Source organism: Miniopterus natalensis, chromosome 11 (genome assembly GCF_054644295.1).
Source record: "Miniopterus natalensis isolate mMinNat1 chromosome 11, mMinNat1.hap1, whole genome shotgun sequence".
NCBI classification, from domain to species: domain Eukaryota; kingdom Metazoa; phylum Chordata; class Mammalia; order Chiroptera; family Miniopteridae; genus Miniopterus; species Miniopterus natalensis.
This window is the reverse complement of record NC_142091.1, coordinates 18,680,424-18,694,981: the sequence shown is the minus strand read 5'-3', so window position 1 is coordinate 18,694,981 and position 14,558 is coordinate 18,680,424. Positions and strand designations below refer to the sequence as shown.

The window sequence follows — 14,558 nt, the reverse complement described above, 5'->3', positions numbered from 1 at the left end:
AATTAATTGGCTGGTGTAACTGAAGGATCCAAGGTAGCTAGCATTAAGTCAGCTTAATGAAGGAGCTTAAAATTGTCATTAGGATCTCAGCTTGTATTATATATCTACCTTTCGAGTCATATTCTGTGTGTGTGTGTGTGTGTGTGTGTGTGTGTGTGTGTGTGTCTGAGTGTGTGTGTGGCTGTGTCTGTGTCCCCTCCATGTTGACTTCACTTTGGGGCAGGTCCTCTATACATGATGGTATTCTAGCAGCTTGAGTCTTATATCCTCTGAGCTCCACATGGACAGAAAGAACACCTGTTTCCTTGTAACTCAAGCAACATCTTTGGATTAGCTTTGATCCAAACTGCTTGGCTTGTGTTTTATGCCTAGTCCCATACTGATTCTGCAGGCAGGGTATACACAGCTCTCATTGGGTAGGGCTTCAGCTAAATCTCTCTCCTAGGAGCTGAGGATGGATTCAGCTTCATCTGTAACACATGTACTACAAGAAAGGGAAGGATGGTTACCCAGTAGAAAGTCAGGGTGTTTTAGTAGAAAAAAAGGGAAATCACCATGTCTCTTGCTGAATAATTGGACCATTTTAAATGATAGTAAAATCCATGTGTTTCAGATCTGTTGAATGGAAACAAAATCTATGGAGTAGACTGACATTAGCTATTTGGAGAACATAAACTTTATAGAACTTGGTATCTGAAAAAGGTTTCACTAGGCTCTATAGGAATCTAGAAAGAAAACAGTTGTTTGTTTTTTTCCTGTTTTTTACTTCGATGTAGAGAAACCTCTGATAGTCAACCTGAAAGTCTTCTCTGTTTAAATATAAAACATAGCCTTTCGAGATCTTCCTGTATCTTCTCACTAATATATAAAAAAATTCTTTCTTAGTCAGTTTGGGCTGCTATCACAAATTACCATAGACTGGGTGGCTTAAACAACAAAAGTTTATTTCTCATAGTCTGGAGGCTGGGAAATCCAAGATCAAGTTTCCAGGAGATCGAGTGTCTGGTGAGGTCCACTTCCTGGTTTGCTCATGGCCAACTTCTTGCTATGTCCTCACATAACAGGAAGGAGAGAGGAACCAAGCTCTCCCTTCTCTTCTTGGGAGTGTACTAATCACATCGTGAGAGCTCCAGCCTTATGACCTAATTACCTTTGAAAAAATTCATTTCTGACTATCATTATATTGAGGATTAGGGCTTCACTATATGGATTTTTGTGTATAGAAACTCTCAGTCCCTCACAATATCCTGTTCTTTTCCATATTTACAAAAAGACCTACTCCAACAACCTGGTGTCCTTTTTCATTTGCTTTGAAAAAAAATCTTAGCTTTGCATTGTTAAATAGTTCTTTTTTTTGTACTATTTAGATTACTATTAATCAACTGTGGTTATCAAAATACTGCGGTACTGTGTTGTACTACAAATTGTAACTAATTTGTTTTTTATTTGAAGTAGGCATATTCTTGGTCATGAAAGCTCCTTGACACACTGAAGAAAGCAGTGGGAAAGCATTCTGAGAACTTTACATTTACTGATTTAATCACCACACCAAAACTACTAGATGGTACTACTATTACCCCTATTATATTGTGAGAACCTGAGGCAGAGGGGTGTTAAATAACATAACCAGACTCACACACAGAATCCTTGCAGAGTCAGGATTTGAACCAAGGCAGGGCTGGTTGCCATAATAAATGTAAATTATTTAAATTTACATAAAAAAGTAAATACTAATCAGAATACATTTCTTTAAAATGAAGATGCTTTATACGGGTAAACTGTATGGTATAGAACAATTTAGCAAAATAACAGCAATATAAGAACAAGGTATATCGTGAAGTCTAGTAAAGTTCAAGTTAGATTAGATTTTGAGGTTTTTAAAGCCAAAGAAAAGAATTTGGACTAAATGCTGTAGTCAGTAAGAATTTTTTAATGTAGAAATAATGCATTAAAATGGCTGCGAAGGTGGCCTTGGAAGTAAGTGTGCTGTTTGAACCCTACTCTACCACTTAGCGGCTGTGTGACTTTGGGCAGGTCACGTAAACCTCTCTAAACTTTACTTTTCTCATTTGTAGAGTGGAATAGTAAACGCACCTACCTCATGGGATTGTTGTGAGAATTAAATTAAATCATGGGTAAAGTGCTTGGCACCTAGCTAGCACCCTACAACTGTTAGTTGTTTTTGTTATTGTTACTTTAGGGGAATTTTATTTGTAAAGAACAGCTGAGAGCATTTGTCTGGTAGCATACAAAATGATTTTCTAGGTATAGGGATACCGTGTAGGCTAGTTACTCTCTGTTCATCTCAAGAGGTGGTTAGGGCATGGAATAGAGTGGTTCAAGAGGGTGCTGTATGACAGTGAAGAATATGAACGGTAATTGGCAAACCTGTTGTTCTGTTTCACTTCTGCTGTTAACCATCTGGGTGGCCTGTAACACAAATATTTGAAAAAAATAAAAAATTTAACTATAAATTATTTTCTATGATTGTAATATAATGTGACTTACATTAGATCATATCGAAAGATAACAAAGAACTAAAAGGGCTTTGTTATAGGAAACACTTTTCCTGATTAAGCCAAAGGCTGATATTTTAGAAAGAGGTCATAGATGTTTAATTCTTTATAAAATTTCTTCCTCTTCCCTTGACCCTTTAACATCTGCTAAGTATTTCCATATTTGGCATAGCAACAGGATCTGATGACTTATTTATTAATTAAAATGTGTTTATGTAAGATGTAGACAATCTCATTAATTTATTAAAATAAGTACTATATATCACACTTTGAATTAAGAAATGCAGCCTCTGAAATATCACTATTTTTGAAACATTTTAATAATTTGCATGGAAGTGAATTTTTAAAATTTCTTTCAAAGGATGAAAAATGTGTTTTACAAAGCATGTTTAAATTATATCACTGATAGTGTCTTTGGAAATATTTCAGGGTGTTTGGGGAAGCTCAAATGAGATTAGGTTGACTTTCACTAAGACAGTATCAGTAAAATAGTTTCTGACATTTACTTTCTAATGAGTTTTACCAAAAATTGTGAATCCAGTACTGTCCCATTTATTTCAGGATAAAAATTTAATGTTTTATTACATTTTATTATGTGACATGATTTAATGTAATTTAGGAAGCAGTTTGAACTAGTACCTGATATTTTCTTTACTGTATCTGACATGATTGGAGTGGGAATTTTCCTAGAGAGAATTATGACTCCTATTTCATTAACAGTTCTTGGTGATCTACTGAAACTTTTTTCAATAAAAAGTGTCACAGTGCTTACAATTTGTTTGATAACGATAAAATATCGTTATCTCCTTTTACAGACTAGAATTTCGGCTTTAAATCGTAATTTAAAAGATACAACAAAAATAGAGAAGATGCAGTACCAAATTATTTCATCGTTCTTGTTGAATAATCACTAAAGGAATTACTGCTTTGCAGAAATTAATAGGTTATATTGCTTTAAAAAATTATTTTAATAGTGCCGCTTGTAAAGCCAATGTATGTTTTAGTTATACATTTCAATTTATCCTGTCATTCTGAGTATTAATACTAAATGGCTGTTAAATTTTTTTAAACAGAGTTCCTTAACCATATTGTGAAATTGCTAATGAATTCTAATTTTTTTTTTAAAAAGAAGTTTCAAACAACTGGTTTGATGCACTCTCTTAAAATATGTTTACACACACACACACACACACACACACACACAGAGCTTTAGTGTATAACTTCAGGACATCTGAGGTTTAAGATCTCTAGACAGGTTTTATTTTTCATTTCTTTCTCTGCTGTAGCCCTCTTTACAGCAGTATTTCTCAAAGTATAGTTTCTAAACCAACAGCATCAGCATCACCTGAGAGCTTTGTAGAAGTATGAGTTCTTAAGACTTACCCATCTATTGAATTAGAAACTCTGTGTTACCCTGTGGTCTCTTTTTATCAAAGCCCTTTAGATGGTTCAGTGTGTGGTCAGGTTTGACAAATGCTGATCTGTAGTCAGAATTCCCTTCCAAAAGGGCACCTGTGCCTTCCACATCATCTTTCTGTCTCTTCAACTCTGCGTTATCAACATCTGTGACCTCCATCATTCAGCTTCAAGTCTTTGGGGAAAAGGAAAGATGAAATCTTATGAAATGGTTGAGGACCCCAGCTTTTCTAAAAAGCCCCCTTTTCAAAAATTATCTACCTCCATGCAAATAAGTGCTTAGAGAAGTCATACCGAAACTATTTTACTAATTATCGTTACTAATGTTTAATAATTTGCATTTTTCCATTAGAATAAAGAAATAGCCTATGTTTTCTATGACACTTTAGCAGGGAGAGGGCACTTTTGTAGCCCTCATCCAATTTACTGCTCTCATCACCCCCCTTTTAATTTAGGGATTATTTACCCAAATTTAATGTAGTCTGGAAGAGTGTATACACATTTTCAAGGATACATGCACATATACACACAAAATGTATGGCTAAACTAATAATTATCTAGTTTGTGTTTCAATTAATAGCTGATTAATTTGACAGCCTAGCCAGCATGGCTCAGAGGTTGAGCATCGAACTATCCAAGAGATTGAGGTACGATTCTTGGCTGGAGCACATGCCCTGGTTGCGGGCTCGATCCCCAGTAGGGTGCCTGCAGGAGTCAGCCAATCAGTGACTCTCTTTCATCATTGATGTTTCTATCTCTCCCTCTCCCTCTCTCTTCCCCTCTCTGAAATCAATAAAAATATATATATATATTTAAAAAAAAAGTATAACAAACTAATGGGTAGAACCCAAGTTCTTTTGTTTTGCCTGAAGCGATTGATTGATTAGCTGCATTAATGCCCAGAAATTAATGTTGAGACTGATCCAGTATATGTTTCATGCTATTCTCATTTATATTAATTAATGACTTATTCCATGATGATGTGAACAATTACTGTTGAAACAGTATGCCATTTTGCATTAGTAGCAATTTCCAGTTTAAATTTAGAAATCTAAACCAAAATTCATAAATTTGTTAAGTTTTATTGTTATGGCTCATTTAACTTTATTATCATGACAAATATGGAAATAAAAACTCAATATTATTCGTTTTATAATGTTTATAGATCAATATTAATGCAAACCCTCAGGGCCCATTTAACTCTTCTCTTGATGTGAGTTAAATTAAAATATCTGATAAAATATTGACACAAATTATTTTAACCTCAACATGCCTACATATATATTTACATTAACACATACATTTAAGTTTGTTACCATGATATTGGCCTAAATGAATGTATCACAAAAATCAATGCAGAAATAATCCATAAATTCTTAAAATCTCAAGGAATGTGCAAACATAGAGATTTATTTTTACAAAGTACCTTGAAATGAATTGCACAGAAGTAGATATGCATTCAGTGTATTTTTACATGAGCATCTCCCACGGACTGTGTATACACACTAGACCCTGGAGAGAGAGAAAGTCAGTAGGATATGGTGCCCGTGGTCAGTGAGCTGAGTATGGGTGGGGACAAAGTGGCCTAGCCCAGTGCTGACGCAGCAGAAAGCCAGAGGGAAACTGCTTTCTTCTCGCCTCCTCACCTTTTCCAATGCTATTTTTTTAATTGTGGCAAAGTACAAATAAAATTTACCTTCCTAAGCATTTTTAAGTGTGCTGTTAATAGTGTTAAGTACATTCACACTGTCATACAGCCAATCTCTAGAACTTCTTTCATCTTGCAAAACTGAAACTCTAACTCGGTAAAACAACAGCTCGTTCCTTCTACCATCCAGCCCTCAGTAACTACCATTCTCTGTCTGTCCCTACACATTTGACTGGACTACTCTGGGTACCTTATATAGGTGGAATCATGCAGTATTTATCTTTTCATGACTGGCTTGTATCACGAAGCATAATGTCCTCAAAGCTCATCCACGTTATAGCACGTGTCAGTATTTCTTTCCTTTCTAATGCTGAATAATATCTCATCTATGTATATACCATGTTTTGTTTCTCCATCTATCAATGAACAGGGGTTGCTTCCATCTTTCCCCCTTTTTATAACTTAGTGTAACCTCTGATCAAGTATTTTATAATTTTTTAACTGAAAGTAAAATTTACATGCTCTGAGAAAGCAAATAATATGAATTTCTTTGAAAAGGGATGACACAAAATAAACAATAGTGAGGTTCACATCTAGGAAGAGAATAAATCGATTAAATACATTTTTTGGATTTGAAAGTCCCTAGTTTGTTCTGGTGCTGTTTTATAATTTTTTCTCTGTACTGATAAGAAAATTGAAACCTTTAGAGCTAAGCAAAGGTCTTAGTAAGATTAAATTGGAATCTGTTCTAACTTCTATCACAAAACATTAATCTTCTGAGTTGTAGTTCCTCTCATGTATAAATGGTAAGTAAGGCTATCTAACGAATGTTTTACTCTAAATCTATCTTTATTCTTCTAAAATATAATTTTCTAGTTATATGTTCACGAAATAGATTGGGTTTGTTTAATTAGTTGTTTAAAGTTGTATAAAGTATAAATTATTGCTAGTGTAGAAGTTAGTGGTAATTTTTAAACTATACCTATTGTTAATCATTTCATGTAAAATTGACATTAAGATGAACTCACTGTTTTTCGTTTTTCTTTTTTTTAAAAATTAGAAACTTAAATTTTTGAGGGTGAAAATACTGTCAATAACTTTATGTTATATTTTGAGTTCACCCTATTCTAGTTTACTATTTAGAGCCTAAAGTCAATGTATTGTTTTTAAGCCCAGGGTACCTTCTGGTGTTTGAAATAAATAGCAGTTACAGTGCTGTATCCCTGTTTCAGGCATTGCAATAAACGTGAATCAAATGAAAGTTCTGACATTTTCAAAACCTTGAATCCAATGTTGGTTTAACTTCAGGCTGCTGATAATGACTTACTGGTACCACATTTACATTTGAGGAACAGCACGTCCTATTTGTTAGTGGGATGGATACTGGTGTCTGTCTGTAGTATAAATAATTAGTATATATAATTACACTAATAATTACAACAGTATAAATAATTACATTATTAAATGGAAAAGGAAAGAATTACCAAAGTAGCCCTCTTTTTAAAGTTCATATAATAAACATATTAAGATTATGCCGTGGAATTTAAACCCTCAAGATTGTACTAGAGCCCTGGCCGGTGTGGCTATGTGGTTAGAGCCTCAGCCTGTGCACCTAAGGGTCCAGGGTTTGATTCCCAGTCGAAGGCACTTACCTGGGTTGTGGGTTTGCTCCCCACCCCTGGGGTGTGTGCAGGAGGCAGCCAGTCAACGTGTCTCTCTCACATCACTGCTCTTCCCCCCCCCATCCCCATCGTCCCTCCGTCCCTCGCCCCCTCCCTCCCTCCCTCCCTCTGAAAAGCAATGGAAAAATATCCTCAGTTGAGGATTAACAAAAATTTTTTAAAAAGATTGTACTAGAATATTTTCTTGTGCCAGTCACTTAACCTTTCTCCCCTCGGTGTCTGAATGTTTGCAATGGGGATAGCTGTATCACCTGAGAGGGCTGCTGTGAGGTGTGACTTGATGGAAGCAAATGCTTGGGCCAGTGCTGCGCCTGTAAGCTGCAGCAGCGCTTGCTGTTGTCCTCATGCAGGTGCTCATCCATCCCTGTCTGTTCCAGCGGCTTCCAGACTCCCCTGGCTGCATCTCATCCCCTCAGGCCTGCGCTCCCTATTTCACTAGGGTCATCTTTCTGAAACCCAAATCTGATTGTGTCACTTCGCTGGGGAAAGCTAATTTAGTGTTAGCATCACTTCCAGATTAAACACCTTAGAGTAGCATGCAGACACTTCCCGGTCCGGCCCTTAGTTCATCAGCCCAGTTCTCTCATGTTTTCTTTACCGATGTGCCTTCCTTTTCCCGCTGTCTTTGTGAGGAAGGGAGAGAGTAGGAGAGTGAGTGACAGTGAGGCAGGAGTCACAGTGCTTTATAAGCTAGTTATAGTTTCATCACTTGAAACAAATTTATTTTTATTAAAATATAGTTGACATACAATATTATATTAGTGTAAATTGTACAACATAGTGATTTAGCATTTATGTACCTTATGATGTGATCACCACTATATGTCTAGTACCCATCTGTCACCGTACAAAGTTATTGCAATGTTATTGACTGCGTTCCCTGTCCTGTACAGTACATCTCTGTGACTTATTTATTTTATAACTGGAAGTTTGTACCTCTTATTTCCCTATACCTTTTTTACACATACCCCCTCTGTCAACCATCAGTTTATTCTCTGAATCTGTGAGTCTGTTTCTGTTTTGTTTGTTTGTATGTTTTGTTTTAGATTCCCCATGTAAGTGATTACCACATATATGGTATTTGTCATTCCATGCCTGAATTTTATCACTTAGCATAATATCCTCTAAGACTATCTATGATGTTGCAAATGACCAGATTTCATTCTTTATTATGGCTGAATAATATTTTAACTTCTTTATCCATTCATCTGTCAGTAGACACCTAGGTTGCCTCCATAATTTGGCTGTTGTAAATATGTAATACTGTCTATATAAACTTAACGTGGACACTTTTAAATTGCAGTGCCCTCTCACATGGCAGAGCAAGTGGGAAGGCCCAGAAGACCCCTTACAGTACCTCAGAGGTCTTGTATCTCGTGCACTTGCAATACAGGTAATACTAAATTATTTAACAATTGCATTGTATAACTGTATAATTTTTGTATTACATACATATTGAGATAACTTTTTTTGTTAACAACTAGTAAGAATATTAGGATTTTGTACATAAAGCACTATTTATCTCTTATTTTCTCATCTGTTATTTTATATAACTTTTTTAAAAAGTATATTCTTTCTGAGTCAAAAATATTATAAACAGCTACTTTATGCTAGGCTCTGAGGAAAGTACTGGAGATGCAGTGGTTAGTAAATTGATATAGTTCCTGTCTCGGTGCCAAACTGAGGTTGCTGAATGTAGAGTGATAAATAAAATAAACATACATTGTGTCCCAAGGAGCTATTCTTGCAGTTTATCAGAAGAGATAGACAGCTGAATAAACAACAGTAAGCAAAAGGAAGTACAGTGCTATGCGAGCAAATAGCAGGAGCCCCTCTCTGACTTGGGAACAGGGAAGTGATGCTCAACTGGAGAGTGTGGTAGGTAGGAATACACCAAGGAAGAAGGAAAAGAATGTGCCAAACAGGAGGAAGGCCAGAGCACAGAGTGCAAGAAGGAGGGGTATTCAGAGATCAAGCTGGAGGGGCAGGAAGGGCCACGTCATGATACTATATTAAAGAATTATATTTGATCCTAAGGACAAAAGGGCACCATTGCAGAATATTAATAAGGGAAATCAGATTATGTTTTAGAGGGATCATTTTGCAATATGAATATAGTTGGAGTTGGTATAAGGTTTAATTAAGACTCTCCTCTGAATGCTGGCAATTTAGAGAAAGCCAGAGAGCCCTTGGGTACTCAGGGAATCTCAGCCAAAGAGAGTCTTGCAGGCAGCCTGGCATTCATTCTGTAGTCTTCACTCTAGATAAGATCTTTCAGAGCAAGGACTTTTTTTTTTTTTTTAAAGTTCACTGTATTTCTAATACCTAGTATACAGTCTGCTGAATAAATGAATGAACTAAGGATTGAACAAATAAATGTACTAGATAGGTTATTTCCTGTTGGGACCTTAGAAGTATTTTCCCAGCTTCAAGTTTTTCTGCCCATTCTTCAGAAATAATATCTTATGAGAGTTTCTTTGGTTCCTGATTTTCACTCTCTGTTTTTCTGTTGGGCTGCAGAATAGCCCCCGTAGCCCATTTCCCCAGTATATGCTGATTCTTCTGTGTTGATCATTTTAAATTCCAGCATGTCCTCTATCCAGTTCATAAATGTTATGGTGCCAGCATTTGCCATTATTTTCTGTCTTTATATTCTCAACTTTTCACAGTTGAATCCCTTGACTCTTTATCTCCAGTTTTTGTTCCAACCTAGCTTATGAATTGATTCTAAGCTAGAATTCATAGACCTTCATCTCCAGTACCCAGTTGTAACTGAAACCAAGGTTCTACTGCCTGCTGCCACCGAAGCCAGGCTCATGAGACACGTACCGGTGAAAGAGGAAAGGGGTTTATTCAAGTGCTGGCCACCTGAGAAGATGGGGTATTCTCGTCCCAAAGCCCATCTTAATATCTCAGGGTAGACAAAGGACTTTTATAGGGGGATCATAGGAAGAGGTGAACTAAGGAATTCTGGCAACATGCAGTTTCATATTCCAGCTCTGGGGTAGTTTTGATGTGCTCTTTCATGTGTGTCAGCGTCTAGTGTTATTTCTCTCTGTGGGTTTTATTGCTGATATCTGGGGACAGGATGTTGCAGGCTTGGCCAGCCATTGGCATCTGCTACGTTACTGTGGTCAAGGCCGGCAAAAAGGGGAACTGGACCTGCTGCCACCTGTAATATGCTGAAAGATGAAACTATTAATATTTTAGACTATAAGTTTTGTTAGTATATTTTTTTAAATTCTTGATTAGTCAATTGTGAGGTTTTTTGTACCCTATATTCTGTTACACAGTTAGACTTGAGTATGCTAAACAGACCCAATATTCTAGACATATTTATTGGACTCCTGAATGCCTCCCCATTATACTTCTGCCAGCCATACTTGGAGTGCCATGTGTCAGTGGCAAGCTTTCATGCTCATTTCTTAGGACTGGGTTTCTGCTTAGGGTCCATGTCTTTCATTTTAAAATTTATAGTGACTTCTTGAAGTCCACTCAGTTTTTTGGCCAGCCAGTGGTTGGTACATTTACATAGCAGCAAATCCTGCCACCCTTTCTTCTTGTGATAGGATCTTGTTGTTTATATTAACCATTAGGGACTTTGAAGTCTAGGGAGATTGAAGCAATAAATAGAGTTAGTTATTGTTGTTGTTATTAATAAATGCCATTAAGTATGACACATGAACTATCCTTACAATTTATCAGGAAAGAAAGACAACTAAAGGAGCAACAACAATCAAAATGATAAAGAAAGCACAGTACTCCAGGCATAAATAGCAGAAGTACCACAACCTAGAATTTCTTAGTGCTATTTCTTGTTCCACTATCCCCAAATATGTCCCCTGCAATGGCCTGAATTAGATAGGCCTACTTTTAGGGCACTGTATATTAGATGGCCAAAGCATCCCTTCTACCAGCAGGTGCTACTGTGTTGCTTCCTTCACATTCATCCCACTTAGCAATGCTGGGAAGCAGATTTCTCTCTAGTACAGGTATCAGTCCCTACACCTCCTTCACTTGTGTTTTCCTAAGATTCGTTTTACATGCTGCTTCCTATCTTTTGTTCAAATTAATTTTCAGTCACACAGATTCCAGAATGTTTGCTTAGATGCTTGTTGTTACCTTAGCCACATAGATCGCTTTTTAAACTTTTTACCTTGCATCTTGCATCTGTTGCCCACTTCAAGAAGACTGACTCACTGGACAAACACTGAGGCTTTTAGCTAGTGCTTCTTCCCCTTTAACCCTGACAGTGTCTAAGGAGTCAGACTGGCATTTTCAGATCAGACATACACCTATCATGCCCTTTCGATTCATATAAATAGCTTTCTCACTTCCCTAGAAGTAAAATATGGTAGTTACTTAAATGTGAACTTCAGATGACTTCCTTTTGTTTCAGTGCATCACTTCAAACATAGACTTTTAAAACGATCCACTGAGGCATAGAGAGAAAAATGAACATTTGTAAGAACAGGGCACATGTGGATGTCAGGCATATATGCACTCTACATTGAATGTAGTAATATTTATAACACAAGGGGGATTTTATTTCCATTTTTAAAGATGGTAAAAATAAAACCACACATTCCAGAGCCGTGAAATAGTTCATGAAAAGTATGTGGAAAATGCAAGTGCTCACCCTGACGTGCCCTTTCATGACAGCGTGCAGGGGTCTGATCGCACTGTTGATGGGTTAGCAACATTTAAAGAAGGTTGCTCTCTTCCCCTGAAGCCCTTTTCTAAGCTGGCCTCCAGGTTGCCTTACACTTCTGTTTTCTTCCTCTCCGTCTGCTTTGCTGGCTTTTCCTCTGCCGCAGTCCTCTGGTCTTTTCTGTCTGTACTCTGCCCATCATGGCCTCTTGCATTGAACCCATCTAACTTTGATTATTTGTAGATTTATAGCTCTCTCCTAACTCTGGTGCATACTCAGTGTTTTCACTTGGATTTTGAATAAACAACTAAACTTAACATTCCAAACTGAGCTCCACCCTTTTACCAAAAGACTTATGTAACCCACAGTTATGCCCCTAAAAGTAGATGGCACTCCATCCTTTCTGTGGCATAGGCCAAAAGTCTTGGAACTATAGTTAACTCTTCTCTGCAGACTCTGTATTCATTCTACCAGAAAAAAAATTGCCTCCGTATTCAAGATATATTCAGAGATATCTCTCCCCACTCTCATTGCTACTCCCCTGCTTGAAGTCACTAGTAATGCAGCTGCCGCTCCTGGTCCTGCTTCCACCCTTGCCCTCTTTTTGGTTAGTCTCAACCCAGCAGTCCAAGTGCTCTGGTTAAAGCGTAAGTCAGATTATATCACCTCTTTGGAACATTTCCCCCTGGATGAACATTTCTCAGCTCATCCATTTAACACGATTTTTCCAACAACCTCCCAGTTAAGATCCGGCCCATCACCCCTCTGATTTCCTCTCACTTACTGTGTTCCAGCCGCAGTGAACAACCTGGCACACTCCCTCTTAGGAACTGCAGTCTTGCTGTTGCCTCTGCCTGGAAGGCACTTCCCTAGAAATCTGCACAAAGTGTTCTTATCTCTTTCAGGTCTTTGCTCAAACATCACCTTCTCTGTGATGCCTCCTGGGATCATCCTATTTCAAATTGCAGCCCTGCCCATTCTTTTCTTCATAGCCTGTATCTCTACCTGATACTCTATATTTTTTACTTCATTTATTTATTTTCTCTGTATTCCTCCACTAAAATGGAAGCTTCATAGGGTGGAGATTTTTGTTCATTCTCTCTGTTCTGTCAAAAAATTTAGAACAGTGGCTTGCACAAGTGGGTTTTTCAGTAAATTTCTGTTAGATAAATGAATGATTCAGTTATTCTTTGGGTTATTCTCAAGCAAACTGACATCAATCTCTTTTTTGTTTCCCAATCATCATGATTTAGCCTCCCAAGATGTATTCTATAGTACCCATGATATATTGCTGAGATTTTAGCTTCTACCTAAATCTCTCCAATGAACATTCTGGTTTATAGCCTACTCTGCAATCTAACATTTGAAGACTGTTTTATTTTGTCTTAAGATTTCAAAAAATTACAGTTTATTTTTTATTCATTTTCTGAGGTGTCTTACTCTGTTTTTGAAGGTTCTACAATACTTTGCATTCTTAAAAAAGGGATCTCTTTATTTTCCCAACTCATCCTAGTAACTCTCACAGTCCTTAGTACAGTATTTTACACATAGTAGGCACTCAATTAAATCATTCATAGGAAAACTTATATAAAGACAATTGGAAAAATCGTCTGTGTCTGGTCTAAAACCTCCAGCATCCCTATTTTTATATACTGTACTCACCTAGAAGAGCTATAAATGCATTTTATTTGTGTGTTCATTAATTTATTCGGTGAATATTTATTGAGCTTTTATTATGAGCCACCTACCTCTCTAAGTGCTGGAAACTCACAGCAGAGAAGAAACATGAAATACTTGCCAACAGGGATCTCTACATTTACTGAAGGCGATAGATACTATAAACAAATAAGTATATTAATATTGGAATTGCATAGAAAAACACATCTTGGCCTCAAACCTGAGATTTAAGATTAATATACAGCCAGTCGTTTAACTGGATTATTATCATCATAAACTGAACATAGGGTGTATATCTGAAATTTTATCCAGTAAAATATAAGTATTACTATAGCAATAGTATTACAAAATTTTAGGAGTCAAATTTTGTACAGGGGCAGTAATTTCTCAGCAGTGTCAGCTGATAAATCCTGCCTATGGTCAGCTGTCTTGCACATTTAGAATACTAAATAGCAGTCTATGGCCTATGATGATCTAAGTGTTACAGAAGCAATCCCATAAACCATGCTGTTTGTACTGCTTGCAGAAGATAAATCTTGGTTCCAGAAATGTGACACTATAGCAACATAGTTGGCTTTCAGCATAACAAAACCGTCCCTGAAGTTTTATCTGCATCTCAGCTTTCATCACTTGCATACCAATTTCACCCACTCCTGGACTAGTCCAATAAGTGGGTCTTTACAGCAGAAAACATGCAGAGAATACTTAAACTCTTAGGACAAATTTGGTTTCTTAAAGAATCAGCAGGCTCTAGCAACAGACTACTTTCCCTTCAAGTAAAAAGTGATTCTGTTACTAATACCTGCTGTGTTGTTGCCCCTACTTTCCAAATAGTGCTTCAAGGCTTCCCTTGGTTCATGCGGTGTTTTTGTTTGTTTGTTTGTTTGTTTGTTTGTTTGTTTGTTTTAATCCTCACCTGATGATATGTTTTTATTGATTTGAGAGAGAGGGGGAGAGAGAGAGAAACA

The 14,558-nt window shown here is 36.9% G+C and overlaps 1 protein-coding gene across 6 annotated transcripts in view; it reads left to right on the top strand.

Annotated features, from left to right (window-relative positions):
* The window catches only part of DYNC2H1 (dynein cytoplasmic 2 heavy chain 1), a 244,128-nt gene that overhangs the window by 205,152 nt on the left and 24,418 nt on the right, over positions 1–14,558 (top strand). For all 6 annotated transcript variants that reach the window (XM_087821570.1, XM_087821571.1, XM_016206739.2 and 3 more), the window contains one exon: positions 8,566–8,655. In XM_087821570.1, the coding sequence (XP_087677696.1) occupies positions 8,566–8,655 (90 nt within the window). The remainder of the gene's footprint in view (positions 1–8,565; positions 8,656–14,558) is intronic.